Here is a 14,817-nt window from a genome sequence, read left to right as displayed (position 1 = left end):
CAATGACACAATTGTGGGCCAATCCCCATGCGTCGAATGAGGTGTTCCATCTACTCCCTGGGAAGCACCTTCGTGAAGACATCCGAGATGTTGTCATCAGTCGGGCAGTACATCAACGCTATGACTCCTTCATCGATGAGTTCACGAACAAAGTGGTAGTGGATCTCGATGTGCTTCGTCCGTGCGTGAAACACGGGGTTGTTGGCGATTGCTATGCAACTCAAGTTGTCACACATAATCACCGTCGCATCTTCTTGGGCCACATTCATGTCCTCCAAGATCCACCTAAGCCACAATGCTTCTCATGCCGCTATACAAGCAGCTCTATACTCTACCTGTATAGATGAAAGGGCGACAATAGGTTGTTTCTTACTCAGCCATGACACAGCTCCTAATGAGAGTAAGAAACATTATCCATAGGTCGATCTCCGGGTATCAATATCACCTGCCCAATCACTAACGCAGAAACCTCCCAACTCAATGCCTCTCGTATAAGTGATGCCAGAGGTGCAAGTGCCTTTCAAGTACCTTAGCACCCTCATACCTTGTCCCAAAGGGCCTTCTTGGGTGTGACGAAGAACTGACAGAGCAATCCAACTGAGAAAGAAATATCCGGTCTAGTATTGGTGAGGTAAAGCAAACTCCCCACCATGCGTCGATACAGTGATGAATCAACCGGCTGAGATACACTCAGCTTCAAACCAACTTCCATGGAAGTCACTGCTGCTTTGCAATCTCCATCTGAAAGCGTTTGAGCAACACCCTGCAATATTTCTCATGTGAGATAAAGATACAGCTCTTTCCCTGCTTCACCTCAATCCCAAGAAAGTAATGAAGTATGCCTAAGTCAGCCATCTCGAACTCCTCCATGAGAAGTCTCTTGACCTGAGCAATCTTCTTCGTATGATCCCCTGTAATGATGAGGTCATCCACATATAGGATCGATACCAGCCGCAAATCCCTCTCTATGTCGAGATAAAGATTTGCTTCTAATGGACTCCACTGAAGCCCGATTTTCTCAAAGAAAACATCTATCCACTGGTACCAAGCTGTTTGCCACATATACCTCCTCCTCCAGGGTTCCATTCAAAAATGCAGAGTAGACGTCCATCTGAAAAATAGGCCTACTGTGATGAGCAACCAAGGCAATGACTGTCTGAATGGTCACCATCCTAGCTGTGGGCGCAAAGGTCTCATCAAAGTCAAGTCCTTCTGACTGTACATAGCCTTTCACCACCAATCTCCCTTTGTACTTGTCCAAGCTCCCATCTAACTTAAACTTAAGCTTGTACACCCATTTAGTCCCAATGACCTTCCACTTGGTTGGTTTGGGTACTAAATCCCATGTGTCATTCTTCAAAATGGCATCCATCTCTACCTGCATGGCTTCCTGCCATTCTGGAATATCATTCGCTTCCTTGAAGGAATGGGGCTCCTTAAGTTGAGCCACCATAGCGTAGTTCACGAAGGGAGTCTTCATGTTGCGTTGAGACCGCTGCACTACCATAGTAAGCTTCATATGAAGTCTTGTCATCAACAGCCTTGTTCTTGATTCTGTTGAGGATGTGAACGGCAATGTTCACGGCTTCACCCCAATAAGCTTTCGGGAGATTCCTCCCTCGCAACATGGTCAAACCTGTCTCTGTGACGGCGGTCCTGTGCTTCCTCTCAGCAACTCGGTTCTGTTGAGATGTGCGAGCTGTAGTGAGCTATCTCTTGATCCCGTGCTTCTTGCAAAATCCATTGAACTCGCTAGAAGTGAACTCTCACCCTCTGTCTGTGCGGAAGGCTTTGATTACCTCCCCGCTTTCCTTCTCTACTTGGGCCTTCCAATCTTTGAATTTCTCACAAGCATGAGACTACTTAGCCAGGCAGAATACCCATGTCATGCGACTGAAATCATCCACAAATAAAAGAGAATACCGCAAACCTGCGAATGAATTTATTAACATTGGGTCGCAGATGTCGGAATCCAATTCAAGCAACTTCTTGGCCTGTGATGAGGCCTCCTGTGAGACCTTGTCCATGTGTTGCTTGCCCTCCAAGCAAGCCCTGCAAACACGATCATTGCTTGCAATTGGTGGAAGTCCATCCACCATCTTTTACTTTTGCATCTCGGTGAGAGTGCCATAATTGACGTGACCGAACCGCTCATGCCACAATTTGGATCTACCATGGTCCCTGTGCACCAATAGAGCGTTGAGCCGATATAGCCCATGCTCCTCGACTACTTGAGCCACCACCTTTCCATTTGCCTTGGATGTGACAGTGACTTTGCCGTTGTCAAATAAGACCGACATGTTGTGCTTGTCCATCTAACTAACAGACAACAGTTTCTTGCACAAATTCGGTACATACAGTACACCGAAAATCAACTCCTCGTTTCCTGCAGTCGTGATGAGTGGAATCACAAGGCACATCCAGGTATCCCCCACAATGACCTTGGAATCGAGATGCGTACCTTCCATGGATTTGAACCACCCTTGTTGGACATGTGTTTTGAAGCTCCACTGTCCACGTACCAGCCTTCCTTTCCTTCACTAACTGTACAGGCGGAGCAGTACTCAGTGATGATGAAGAGAGTGCCGATCATGATGTTTGCCGATTCGATCTTTGGCTCCTCCTTGGATTTGGACTCCTTTTGCTTGAGGTCCCCTTCTTCTTGCGGCACTCCTTAGCAGAATGACCAAGCTTTCCACAGTAGAAGCACTTCATCTGCCTCTTTTTCTCTACATCCTCGGTCTTGTTGCTCTTAGAGTCTTTGAACTAACCCTTGCCGGGCTTGTCCTGTCACAGGCATCCACACGCCCGTGGCCATGCTAGCTAGTGCCAGCACAGGCAACCAGACCAACGGCCACGTAGGTGTCTGTACAGCTTCAAGAAGCCCTGCGCAATCAGCAATCAGCACACAGTCAATAGGCAGTCAACACCACATCATCGCAGGTCCAAAAATGTAAAGTTGACTATTTGGTCAAAAGTCAACGCGTTGACTTTTGGATGAAGCTGACTTTTTATCTAGCCTGGTCAACGGTCGGCGTTGACCAAGTCAGCCATGCTGACCTATCAGCCAGCAGGGTAGCCTCAGCCTCTTCAGAAATCTAGTGAGGATTCACCTCCTCTAGGTAGTCTAGTCTTCCGGTTTTGCAGTGAGGGTTTTAGCCCCTTCATACAGTTGTATTCAGCCCTTCAAAGGGCATTCATTATTCAGTTGTATCTATTTCCTCTTCGGAGGTCCACTACATTCTCTCCCTCTGATTCTCTCACTCACATCCACAGCTCACTTTGTGTATTGAGTGCATCATCTTGCAGTTGCAGTTAGGAGAGAGAGTGAGGATAGTCTATCTCCGGCTACATTGGTATCAGAGCTTCATTTTCCTGAGATAGGGAGGGTTAGTTTAGGGGCAGCTCTATTGTTTTATGGTCCAGACAAGATCCGGCAAGGAAACCATGAGCACTAGTGAGCAGTCCAACACCGGGGGGGTGAGGGTTCAATGCCTCAACCGCCAACACCACCACCACCACCCCCACCACAGAATCCTGCACATGTTTAGATCGTGCGCAGGCTGCTAGAGAGCGTGAAAGGCTAGCTCAAGAGGCCAAAGAAGAATGCGATCGAGAGGCTCGAGAAGCAAAAGAAGAACGCGATCAGAAAGCTCGAGAAGCAAAAGACGAATGCGATCGAGAGGCTCGAGAAGCCAAGGAACTCCGGGACTGCAAGGCTCAAGAGGCCAAGGAGCTCCGAGAACATACTGCTCGAGAAGAGAAGGAAGAACGGGAACACGGTACAATGGTAAGTAGGAACCCTTAGTGTTGACTTTATGGCTCAATCAGTTCGGAAGTTATTTTTCAGTGATGCCTACAAAGGACAACGAGCGGTGCATCCTAGCATCCATGCACCTCACAGGCGAGGCAGTCACCTGGTGGCTCAAGTGACAGAAGGACCGCTATGATGCAGACGAGGAGACACCTCTCTACAGCTGGACGGAATTCGTGAAAGATCTTCGATCACGGTTCCTGCCACCGCAGTACCTGGACAGGCTCTAGAGTCATTTCTACAAGCTATGCCAAGGAGACACCGAGACGGTGAATCATTATGCCAATAAGTTCACTCAGGTGTTTATACAGTTGCAGTTAGAGGACAGTCAAAAGCTGAGCAAATTTCTCCATGGGCTACATACAGACATCCAGTGGTATGTCAGAAGTTTCAAGCCACGGGATTATAAGTGTGCATATGAGCTTGCTCAAAATTTTGAGCTCTCCCCTGATTGGAGGAGGGGGCCATCAGTGCATACAGGGACACAATCGGTTGTCGACTCTACTCTCTCTCTACCCTCATCTCCTTTCTCTCTCTATGGTGTATAACGCTAATTCCTCACTAAGGGTTTAAAAAAGGTCTTGCTGTGAATTACACAATCAGATTACCGTTTCATGTTACAATTTCGCCTTGCCCCCAAATCCCAAGTTCGACTACGAAGCACGACATCAAATTCTAAGTACATAGCATCCTCCCAAAGTTCACAAAGACCCTTTGTGTTAATTTTAGGGTTCTTGAGTTTAAAGCTATAGTGCATGTCTAGATGTCCTGAGGCTGCATATGGAGAGGCTCTCAATTATTTGCTGTTACACCTGCCTTGGGCTCTGTAGTTGGCTAATTGAGGGCTGCTCCAAGTGGCCTGGAAGATGCCCTTACATAGCTGGGGAAAGGGGGTCTGGCTGACCCAAGCCCTACCTGTACTGACCATCTCGCCTTGTAGGCTGCTGAGTTAGCCTTTTTTTTTAGCATCTCCCTTCATAGCAGACCAGTTAGACTTGAGGGCGGGGCCTAGATCAGCCGTGCAAATCAGCTATTTTGCACATTCCTTTGCGTAGTAAGGATATCTTATGCCAAGTAGGTTGATGAATCGCAACCCTGGTTCTGCTTCTGGTATTTATGGTTGACTGAGGCTGGCCTTGATTGGACGGTTAGTTAGCCGGTACACACTAGTAAGCCCCTTTATGGGTAGGCCATAAACCTATTCTGACATGCCCTCATTACCAGCATCTTTCAAATAAAAGAATTCACAAAATTGGCCTGTAAACAATACAGGGTACAATGCAAAGAGTAAATAGGAGCATGATCAATGCATCCTAGAGTTACGCAGTGACATGAAAAGCATGCTAGCATCACACGCAGGTTGAGACTGGCCTAGGGTTGGACACATGTACTGTTTGAGATCAGATCCCGACACTGCCTTCTAACTACTACGCATCATATCTGAGCTAAAATTTCACTCTGCAGGCATGCAGAGCTCACTTCTGGTACCGCGTCCCAACAATGCCCAAGCTAGGCCTTTGCAAATTGAAGCAAAGCCAGGGATGGCTAAGTCTTCTGACAATCACAGATGCATCATTTGCAATGTGCTCACACACACACACCTCCTTATCCAAGTTATTTATGCCTGTCCGACCGGTCTCCCCAGGTTCACATGAAAAACACATGGGTAAACCCCACAAAAACGCAAATCTTGAACAAATGTTAGGCACTTGCATTATCCGCCTTTTAAGAACACAGCAATGACAGAAACTTCATGAAAACCAGAATATGAAGCTGAAAGAATGAAATTCATATCATTACTGCAATAGCAACCAATGACAATGGAAACTGTCATACATAGCCAAGCGGTAAGAAGCACGGGCATATAAGAGAGTTTTAAAAAAGCAGGGTTACAAGTCACTGGCAGGCATTATCTCACACACGAACACATGAACTAAATGAAGATCCGCATCATCTTTATATGCAATCTATTCGATATGTGAATCCTTTCAGGAACAAAAGTTTTTGTCAAACTAAAAATTCTGCTGACTTGTACAAAAGCCACTGGTGCTTACTTTGAGTCCCCAGACTAGCCCAACAAGAGAATACAAAATGTAGTTCCACTTACCTCTATATCAGGAACTCTTTTCAGCTTCTCATCCTCGCTCCAATTGCGAAACTGAGGCCCCTCAACCGCATTTTCCTCTTTTGTAAGGATGTTGCACTCACGGGCGATGGCCTTTGCCGTTTCTAAATTATCACCTGTAACCATGCGGACCCTAATTCCAGCTTTGAAGCAAAGCTGTACAGCGTCCTTTACACCAGGTCGAACAGGATCCTTAATTCCAACAATGGCCACAAAAGTAAGACCTTCCTTTGGGAGCTCGCCTTCTTGAGGCAAGCTTTCCAAGTCTGTATAGGCAAAGCACAGGGTGCGAAGAGCTTCCCTAGCAAATGATGAGATCACACTCTCCAACTCCTCACGGTTTAAAGGAATCAATTCTCCAGTTTTATCCATTCTTTTGTCACACATTCTCAAGATGATTTCTGAAGCACCTTTGCAAAATGACCTATACTTGCCATTTCTCAGCTTTACCAAAACAGACATTCTCTTTTTGGCCGAACTAAACGGCTCAACATTGACAAGTTCGCAATTTGACCTCACATCATGAAACCGTCCACCCAAAGATGAACCAAGCTCTAAAATGGCAGATTCTGTAGCTGACCCATGTATCGTACGCTGACCACCGTGCTCCACCACATCCCCACTTGTATTCAGAAAGATACCCTCGAGAAAAAGCTCCAACGCTTTGTCAGAGAGATTTGACCCTGCTTTCTCAGCCACATCTACAAGTCCACCACAGCACACTTTTACAACAGTCATATGGTTAGTCGTTAGTGTTCCTGTCTTGTCACTACATATGCATGTAGCTGAGCCCATTGTCTCACACGCTGACAAATTGCGAACAAGAGCCTTATCCTTCATCATCTGTTTCATGGCATAAGCAAGGCTCAAAGTCACAGCAAGCGGAAGTCCTTCTGGTACAGCCACTACTAATATTGTAACTGCAATTGCAAAGTAATTCACAATTTCAAGGAAATATTCTGCTCTCCAGTGACTGAATCCCTCTTCAAATCTCGTGATCAAGAATCGTATCAAGAGGACGAAAAACGTAAGCAGAGCAAAGACCAGGCCAATTTTCCCCACTATGGTTGCTACTCCATTGAGGCGCACCTGCAACGGAGTCTCATTAGGACCATCTTCACTGAGTTTAGACATCAGACCTCCCCATTCTGTCCTCATCCCTACAGCTGTCACTAGCATCTTTCCAGATCCAGTTTGCACCATGCTTCCTGACAAAAGAAAAGGCTTATCTTTACTTGGATGTAAAGGGTCACTCTCGCCTGTCAAACTAGATTGGTCAATTGACAGAGAATACCCAGAAATGAAAACACCATCAGCAGGGACTTGATCACCAGTTGAAAGCAGCACTACATCTCCCACAGCAATGTCATATATTAATACGATCTTTCTATCACCACCACGCAACACCTGCACTTTTATCTTCTTCTTCTCTTTCTCCAAGTCTTGAAACTGGAGAGACTGCTGATAGTCACTAGCTGCAGTGACCAACACCACAATGGCTATGCTGAGAAGAATCCCCACTCCCTCGTACCAACCTTGGCTTATGCCCTCCGTTGGAATGCCTATGGCCAGGGAGACTACTGCGCATATTACTAGAATGATAAGTGTTAAGTCTTGAAACGCCTCCCAAACATATACAAGAAAACCTCGTGGAGGTTTCTCATCATACTTATTCGAACCAAACTCCTCAATTCTTTCCTTAATATCTTTGTCACTACCTTCAATCCCCCGATCCAAAGAACTGACATCAAGCTTGGCAGCGATACCTTCCACACTGCCCAGCCCTTCATACAGCTCAAGATGATCTTGTATGTTTTCCAGCTGGTCTGCAGTAACTTTAAACCTCTTCCCTACACAGAGTCCACACAAACAAGTCAAAAGAAGATCAGAATAGCAAAAAGCAGCATGTACATGTATTAAAAGAAGGGCCACCTAGGAACAAGAGGGCTGCCTGGGTTGCTAGTACAGCAACCTTGAGGTTTTTCTTCTCCTTTGTCTGCAGACATGGCACAACATCATTTAGTTATAGCTACACAGACATCAGCACCCAGGCCATAAGAAATAAGATCTCCAAACGAGCTATCATTATACAAAAACTCAATTTGATGTCCCTTTTCTTAGGTAATAATGGGGCATTAAGGCGACAGATTTCCTATTCTCATCCTAAAGCAAGCACACTCAACATTCAGAGATTCAACACAGGCTTTTGAAAGCAGAAAAAAACAACAAAGCATCTGCACCAGCAGTAGCAACTTCACCAAACCAAAATACTGAAGCCAGCCTCTGTGGAAGGAAATACACTTCGGGAACCTCACTGACACTCTGCACGCAGGGTTTATCAAACAAGAGTTGTTTGTGCTCATGATTAAATGATTATTCATTGAATGAGGCAATTTAAGCAAAAATCAAAAACAAAAAATTTGCAGATACAGGACACAGCCACACATACGCACATACAGCACACAGACACGAGTGAAGAGAGACCATTCTACAGGCAATTTACAAAAAATAGTTTTAACAAACTAGAAAATATGAAGCGACAACATTAACTAGCTGAAAAACAATTTCCTTGAAGGACAGGCCTGACATACAGCACAACATCCAAGATTCCCCACAGACATCACTCTGGGCAGAACTAAGCACAAAATGAAACCCAAACAACTCTCCTTTTGGAAAATAGTGTGGAGCTGATGTAGTGAGTGCAACAAAGAAACCGAACTCATGTGAGAGTACTCCATGCCATAGTTACTATCAAACGCGTTTGATTGATTTACCAAACGTTTGGAAACGTTTGAAAAACAGGCGTTTGGAAACTTCAATCAAACTTTGCTTTGCATGCACAAGTTTGAAAATTTTCAAACGTTTGAAAACCACGTTTGAAAAAATCAACGTTTGTAAAAGACCCTAAGTCTTAAACTATGAAGATTTCGCCTCTTTTTTCATGCCTGTTTTGATGCCCCTACACGCACAACGGCATCCATACCTCTTGCGTTGAAAGCAACAGCTCTACCTCCAAGGTCATGACGTTTGCAGCTCTCCAGGCCCTAGGGTTGCATGCTACAGCCTGCTCTAGCTTTTAGATGCTAGCTACTAGCTAACAGCTATTTAGTAGCTAGTTAGTAGTTCCTAGCCTTGACATTGATGTTTAGGGACACCATTGCTTTCAAGTTTCATGTTTTGCAGCTAGCAAGTTCTAACTTGTAAGCTGTTTTTTGAGAAAAAAGGTTTCGTATTTGAGTTTGTAATGTTGTTTTCAATTTATGGGCCTAGGCCCCAAGTTCCAAGCTTGTAGTTCAACTCTTTGAGCGCCAAAACTTAAAATGTGACTAGTTTGGCAGTGGTAAGTTTGTAACTGGTTTTTGCTTTAAAATTCTAAATTTAAATGAAATTTCTAGCTTATAAGCTGTGCATTATTATTTGTAATGACAATATGCAGCATAGCATTTTTTTAATTGAAATTATGATATTAAAAAAACCCACGTTTGGAAACTCCACCTCATTTTTTCAAACTTATCAAACGTTTGGAAACTCCAACTTCCAAACGTTTGATTGTAACTATGCTCCATGCAAGTGAGCTTTTATAATTACCTACATGTGTTAGCTGACCCAAAATAGTTTGCCCCATCTTGAGAACCTTATATATATCTTGATGAAGGCGAGTGCAGAAGCATGCAAGAAAAGGAGAGAGAGAGAGAGAGAGAGTTTATTAAAGTTTTCGAAAGACCGATGGGTCTATGAGACTATGAAAAATCCTGATACAAACAAGCTGTGGGGTGGAGCTACTAAACGAGCATCCACTCCAATGCAAAATGCAAATGATAAGTACTGAGTGCTACATAGTCATGTCTGAATGATGATCGTCTACACAACACTAACATACTCATCATCAAAGCGTCGAGGGGAATGAGGTAGTGAGGGCATAAAGTCAAAGATAGAGTGCTGGCAGCTGCCCGCGAACGTGTACATGTGTCGTAACCTGGTCGTAGCTCTGCATCTGATAAGGGCTATAGTGACCCTTGTTGGTGGAACAGGGAAGGAATATCCCCAAGTGTAATATGTGCATCAACCCTCTGTCTGAGCTGTCGTGTCGCTAGCTCTATGTCACAATCGTGGAGGGGCCTCGAGGTGTGGAATGCGCATGGTCTCGCTGGAAGAACTCAGTGATTGTGCTCTGATCAAGGAGGCCCACTCCTGTCTCTGTGATCGAAGTAGATGCTCTCGGTGTATAATTGCCTCATGAATGAAGGCAGCTAAGCATCTCTAGTCTAAAAAGGAGAGAAAGCGGGACAATAACCCAGAACTATCTCTGAAGAGGCAATAGAAGCATCCTCGAATCTCATGGTATGCTAGATATCTAAAAATGAAATGCTCCTCCAACTCAATCTCCTGTATGTCAGCTAATGTGCATATGCGTCTCTCCCTGGGCAAACCCTCAGTCCTACCACTCTCTATGCGAAGTTTATGTGAAGAGACCAGAAACTACCCAATAGAGATTCTTAGTGAGTGGGGTAGGTGGGTCTGCGTATATCCTGGTGGATCGATAAAACCCTCCACTGTGATATGTAAACAATGATCCTTGTAGAAGCTGAGCTTCACTGGGTGGTCCAAACCAGGTCCTGAAAGTGTGTAGCTGCAAAAGATCCTCACGAATGACCTGGCTGACCTCATGAGACAGGAGAGGGAAAAAAGGCGCGTCAATGCTATACTGAAAGGGGGGAGTCTATCCATGTAGAGTCCTAGGCACTCAAACCATCTCTGTATGCGTGCAAACCAACATCTCTGATCACCTGCCGCTAATAGTGCCATAGAGGAGGACAATGCTAGCCACGGTGATCTGTTGGTCCAGAAGTGCGATCTCTGTACCCCCTGACCCGATATAGGTAGGTAATAACCTGAAATGCTACATCAAGCTATAGTGGAGATGACCCAAACTCAACCTGAATGATATGGTGAGGAGCTGACGGCTTACTGCGAATCATCCATGATAGCATAAGAACTTGGAGGTGCTCCACCCGAGCCCACTCTATATCTAACAAATCTGACCCCCAACTAGGGTTGCCATACATCCCCGCTGGACGGACCAAGGACTCCAAAATCAAGCCCTTGATCTGCGGGTCCTGAAAATGTGAGCAGAAGCATTATCTCTCTAATCTGGCCAATGAAGCACATCCTCTGCTCAGTCGGGCCTGCATCACCGGTCTCAAAGTAAAGATAGGTCCAGAGAAGAGAACCCCTAGGTATGTATATGACAAAACAATCTCCACCGGCGACCCGCAGAAAGAGAACTGCTCCCAGTGCATAGCGGCTCGAGATGTGTTAAAGATCATGACCTTGGTTTTACTAAGGTAGACCTTCAAATCATAAGAATCACAAAAGGACTGTAGTATATCTAGGTGTCTCTGGAGACCCTCTACTGAAGAAGATAAGAGTGCCATGTCATCTACGTATAACAAGATCTTAATCAGAGTATCAGCGAGATAACATCCATCCATCCCAAGTGTCTGCATAATTGTCTCAAGCTCATTAATGTAGAGACTAAACAAGGTTGGTGATAACGGACACCCTTGTTTGACCCCAATAGTACTCGTGATCTCATCTGTCCATCCAGACCCTATCTGAACTCTGCCTAAGTCCATCTCGTAAAGTGCCATGATAGCCCAAATGATCTCCTAGTCATAACCCAAGTCCTACGAACACATGATGTGACAGGCTCTTGAAACCGTATCAAAGGCTCTACGAAAATCCACAAAGCAGCAATAAACCCTCTGTTTCCATGCCCTCGCCTCCTCAATGATACATCTAAGTGTGAGAATGTGTCCATAGTCCCAAGATCACGTCTCAATCCAATCTGTCCATCTACTCTAAGTTCTTGCTTCTCTGCGAATCGACTGATCTCATAATCAAGCACTGATGCCATAAATCTTAACATGTCCAATCATAATGGTCCTCTGGTTCTCTGGGCTCATGGGATCCCCTGCCTTGTGGATGGGTGAAATAGTGTTAATAGCCCAGGTGCGTGGAAACTCAAACAAACAGCTTCATTAAAGAGCTTTGCTAAGATTGGAACTAGCAGATTAATCCCATATGCAATGAATTCATTGCATAGGCCCTCATGATCTTTCGCTCGCAGCCCTGGTGCATGGAAACTCAGACAAACAGCTTCATTAAAGAGCTTTGCTAAGATCAGGACTAGGAGATTAATCCCATATGCAATGAATTCATTGCATAGGCCCTCATGATCTTTCGCTAGGCCATTATGAAGAGTGTGCAGGATGTGGGAGGGGGTATGTGTGAGAGGCCAAGAGCTGGCTGATTTGGGATATCATAAAGCGTGCGTGCATAATTATGCCAGACTTGAGTGTCAGTGAGTGGTGAAGGGGACCACCCCTCTAGAAATCTCCACCAAAAGTCCTTAAAGTTGTTACTAAACAGAATATTTAGTAATTCCTCCTCGTTTTGAGGGACAAGATCCAACTTCTTCCTACGTACCAATCGACGATACTCGCGTAGCGTCTCTGGCTCGTTTGGGAGGTGGTTTTTGGTTTTGAATCTAAGTTGACGGCGTAAAGCCTTGCACTCATCATCGTACCAACTATTACAAGGGATGGTCCTAGGTGGGGGTGGACAAGTGGAGCGAGTAGTGTGAGGGAAAGCGTGAAGGACAGCCTCGTGTAGTAAGCAGGTGACCAGAGCAGCACAATTCTCTAGTAAGGGTATAAAGTCAATATATGTGAGAAATGTGTATAGGTGAGCTGAATACATAAGCAAGAGGCTGCAGTCGAAATATATGTCATGATAAGTGGTGTGAGTGATATGTGGAGTGGGAGGTACTGTGAGATGGGGTATAGAGATACTAAAGATAAGATATGTGTGATCAGTGCCGAGAAGAGAGGGTGCGATAGTAAAATCACTAATACGAGAGGCGAAGACAGGGGATCCCATGATCTAATCAACAACGCTAGAGCCTCCTCCATGTGGAAAGCATGTAAAACCACCTGAGGAGGGCCATCTATCAAGACCATTATAAATAATAAGATCATGCATCCTGCCTAGATCTAATAGAGACGGCCTGTAAGATGTGACTTGTAAGATGTGACTCTATCAGCTGAAACTCGCATCATACGTGCGTCCTCAAGCTCAATGTCTAGCAGTAAAATGGAATCGTCTTTGAAGTCGGTAAGTGGTACATGACAAACCCCTCTCCTCATGTTGAAGTCCCCAACCAGGACGACTTCCCCGCGGCTCGAGAAGTCAACAATGTCCTAATAGAGAGCTGCATATGGTGATGCCTCCGTCTCCTCTCGGACATCTCGGGCAAAGTCGGAGGTCGGGGGGAGAATAGCATACTGCAACAAACAAATCCCGGCTATTCATGTGTCAGATCCGGATCCAGAGAAATCTCGAGTGTGTATCTCTCTACTCTACTAAGATGGTTCCCAAAAGGACGGACCTGTGAAGAACTACTGCTCCTCCTAATCCTCGTCCTCTCTCACTAGAAACATGCCCAAACGCATTCTTTAAAAAGCACAACACAATACACTTTCAATCTCACTTTAGTCACTCACAAGGTTGAAAACCATAAACTCCATCACACAGAACAAGGACTAGCTACTATGACATTCCCAGATGTCATTACCGCCCAACCCTGGGTATAGGCCACAATATGAACATATGTTCTCACATACACAATTCCACACAAAGCATCCCTTTATACAAAGGCCTTCATATTGAGTTTCTGTCAGCACTTTGGAGGTTAAGGGAACACTCATCCGTGACAAAGGCTAGCCCTAAAGCAAAAGGCTAATCAAAAGGTAGTCGACATTCTCTTGAGGACCTTAAAAGAAATATGTGCCAATTGTTGTATTGTTCCTTATCGGAGGCCAAAATAATGTGGAGTTGATCTAGTGAAAACCGAGTTCCTGTGTGGAGTGCTCCCATGCAAGCCAGCTTTTAAATTTACCTACAATTGTTAGGAGACCCAAATGAGACTAAAAGAAATTTGTGCTAATTCCTCTCTTGTTCCATTATGGGAGGCCAAAGCATAACACCCTCTATCACGCCTCCCTATGACGCACCTTGATGTGGAGTTTGCTATTGTTCTTGCTTTGCTCGTTACTGATTCATGTAAATGAGATTATGCATCCACTACCAAACAACCCCCCCGCCCCCCCCCCCCCCCCTCTCTCTCTCTCTCTCTCTTTTCGCTCGCTTTCGCCTAGACTTTAAAGAGCTGAACGCGCTTATGGTTCTTGCTGAATGATTTTTCACTCTTAAACCTTGGTCGTAACGAGGCAATGCAGTACGATACTCTAGGCGGCCTTCTAATTTAAAACGACACAAGACAACTGAAAGCTCCGGGCTTTGCGTTAGGACAGGAAAGCGAATGGAAACTCTGAAGGCGGTCTAGGAGAGAGAGAGAGAGAGAGAGAGAGAGAGGTGGGGCGCTCGAGATGCACCTGCTGGCGTCTCTTTTGGACGTTGGCAGTGTGGCGGAAACGGCGGCATGCATTGAGAGCGAAGACGCCCTTGCGCCATCGCTCGAGAGCATCCAAGGAAGGCTGTTTGTGAGATATGGAGAAGGGATCCATGACCTCCTCCAGTCACTACCTGCTTAGCTTTCCCCTTAAGCTGTGGAAGGGGAAACGCGTTACCGCGTTTTTGTTACCCCTCGTGTCCGTTCCTTATTAGCACGCGTTTTTGGTCGTGTCCACGGGCTTTTTTTTTTTTAAACTAACAACAAACCATTGATTGCCACTCTCGAGGAAACTGTCCTCGTTCTCACCCCTTGCCTGGACGTCACCATCAGCCCTCATGGCCCCCATTGACGTCCAAGAAGGCACCTCAGGCTTCTAAACACCACGAATCACCTCCACGCCTC

The 14,817-nt window shown here is 45.4% G+C and overlaps 1 protein-coding gene across 3 annotated transcripts in view; it reads right to left on the bottom strand.

Moving 5' to 3' along the window:
• LOC147896246 (putative calcium-transporting ATPase 11, plasma membrane-type) overlaps positions 1-14,604 on the bottom strand; it is a 96,827-nt gene extending 82,223 nt beyond the window's left edge. For 2 of the 3 annotated variants that reach the window (XM_087382516.1, XM_087382517.1), the window contains exons 1-3: positions 14,396-14,604; positions 7,872-7,935; positions 5,922-7,789 (exon numbers count right to left, since the gene is read on the bottom strand). In XM_087382516.1, coding sequence (XP_087238642.1) covers positions 5,922-7,789; positions 7,872-7,935; positions 14,396-14,527 — 2,064 coding nt within the window. In that variant the 5' untranslated portion in view covers positions 14,528-14,604. The remainder of the gene's footprint in view (positions 1-5,921; positions 7,790-7,871; positions 7,936-14,395) is intronic. The other variant, XM_087382519.1, reaches the window with a different exon arrangement.
• Positions 14,605-14,817: the final 213 nt, after the last annotated feature.

Source organism: Dipteris shenzhenensis, chromosome 12 (genome assembly GCF_047967505.1).
Source record: "Dipteris shenzhenensis isolate YYH24624 ecotype China chromosome 12, Dip_SZ_1.0, whole genome shotgun sequence".
NCBI lineage: Eukaryota > Viridiplantae > Streptophyta > Polypodiopsida > Gleicheniales > Dipteridaceae > Dipteris > Dipteris shenzhenensis.
Note: the sequence above shows the minus strand (reverse complement) of the source record. Positions and strands in the feature narration are given on the sequence as shown.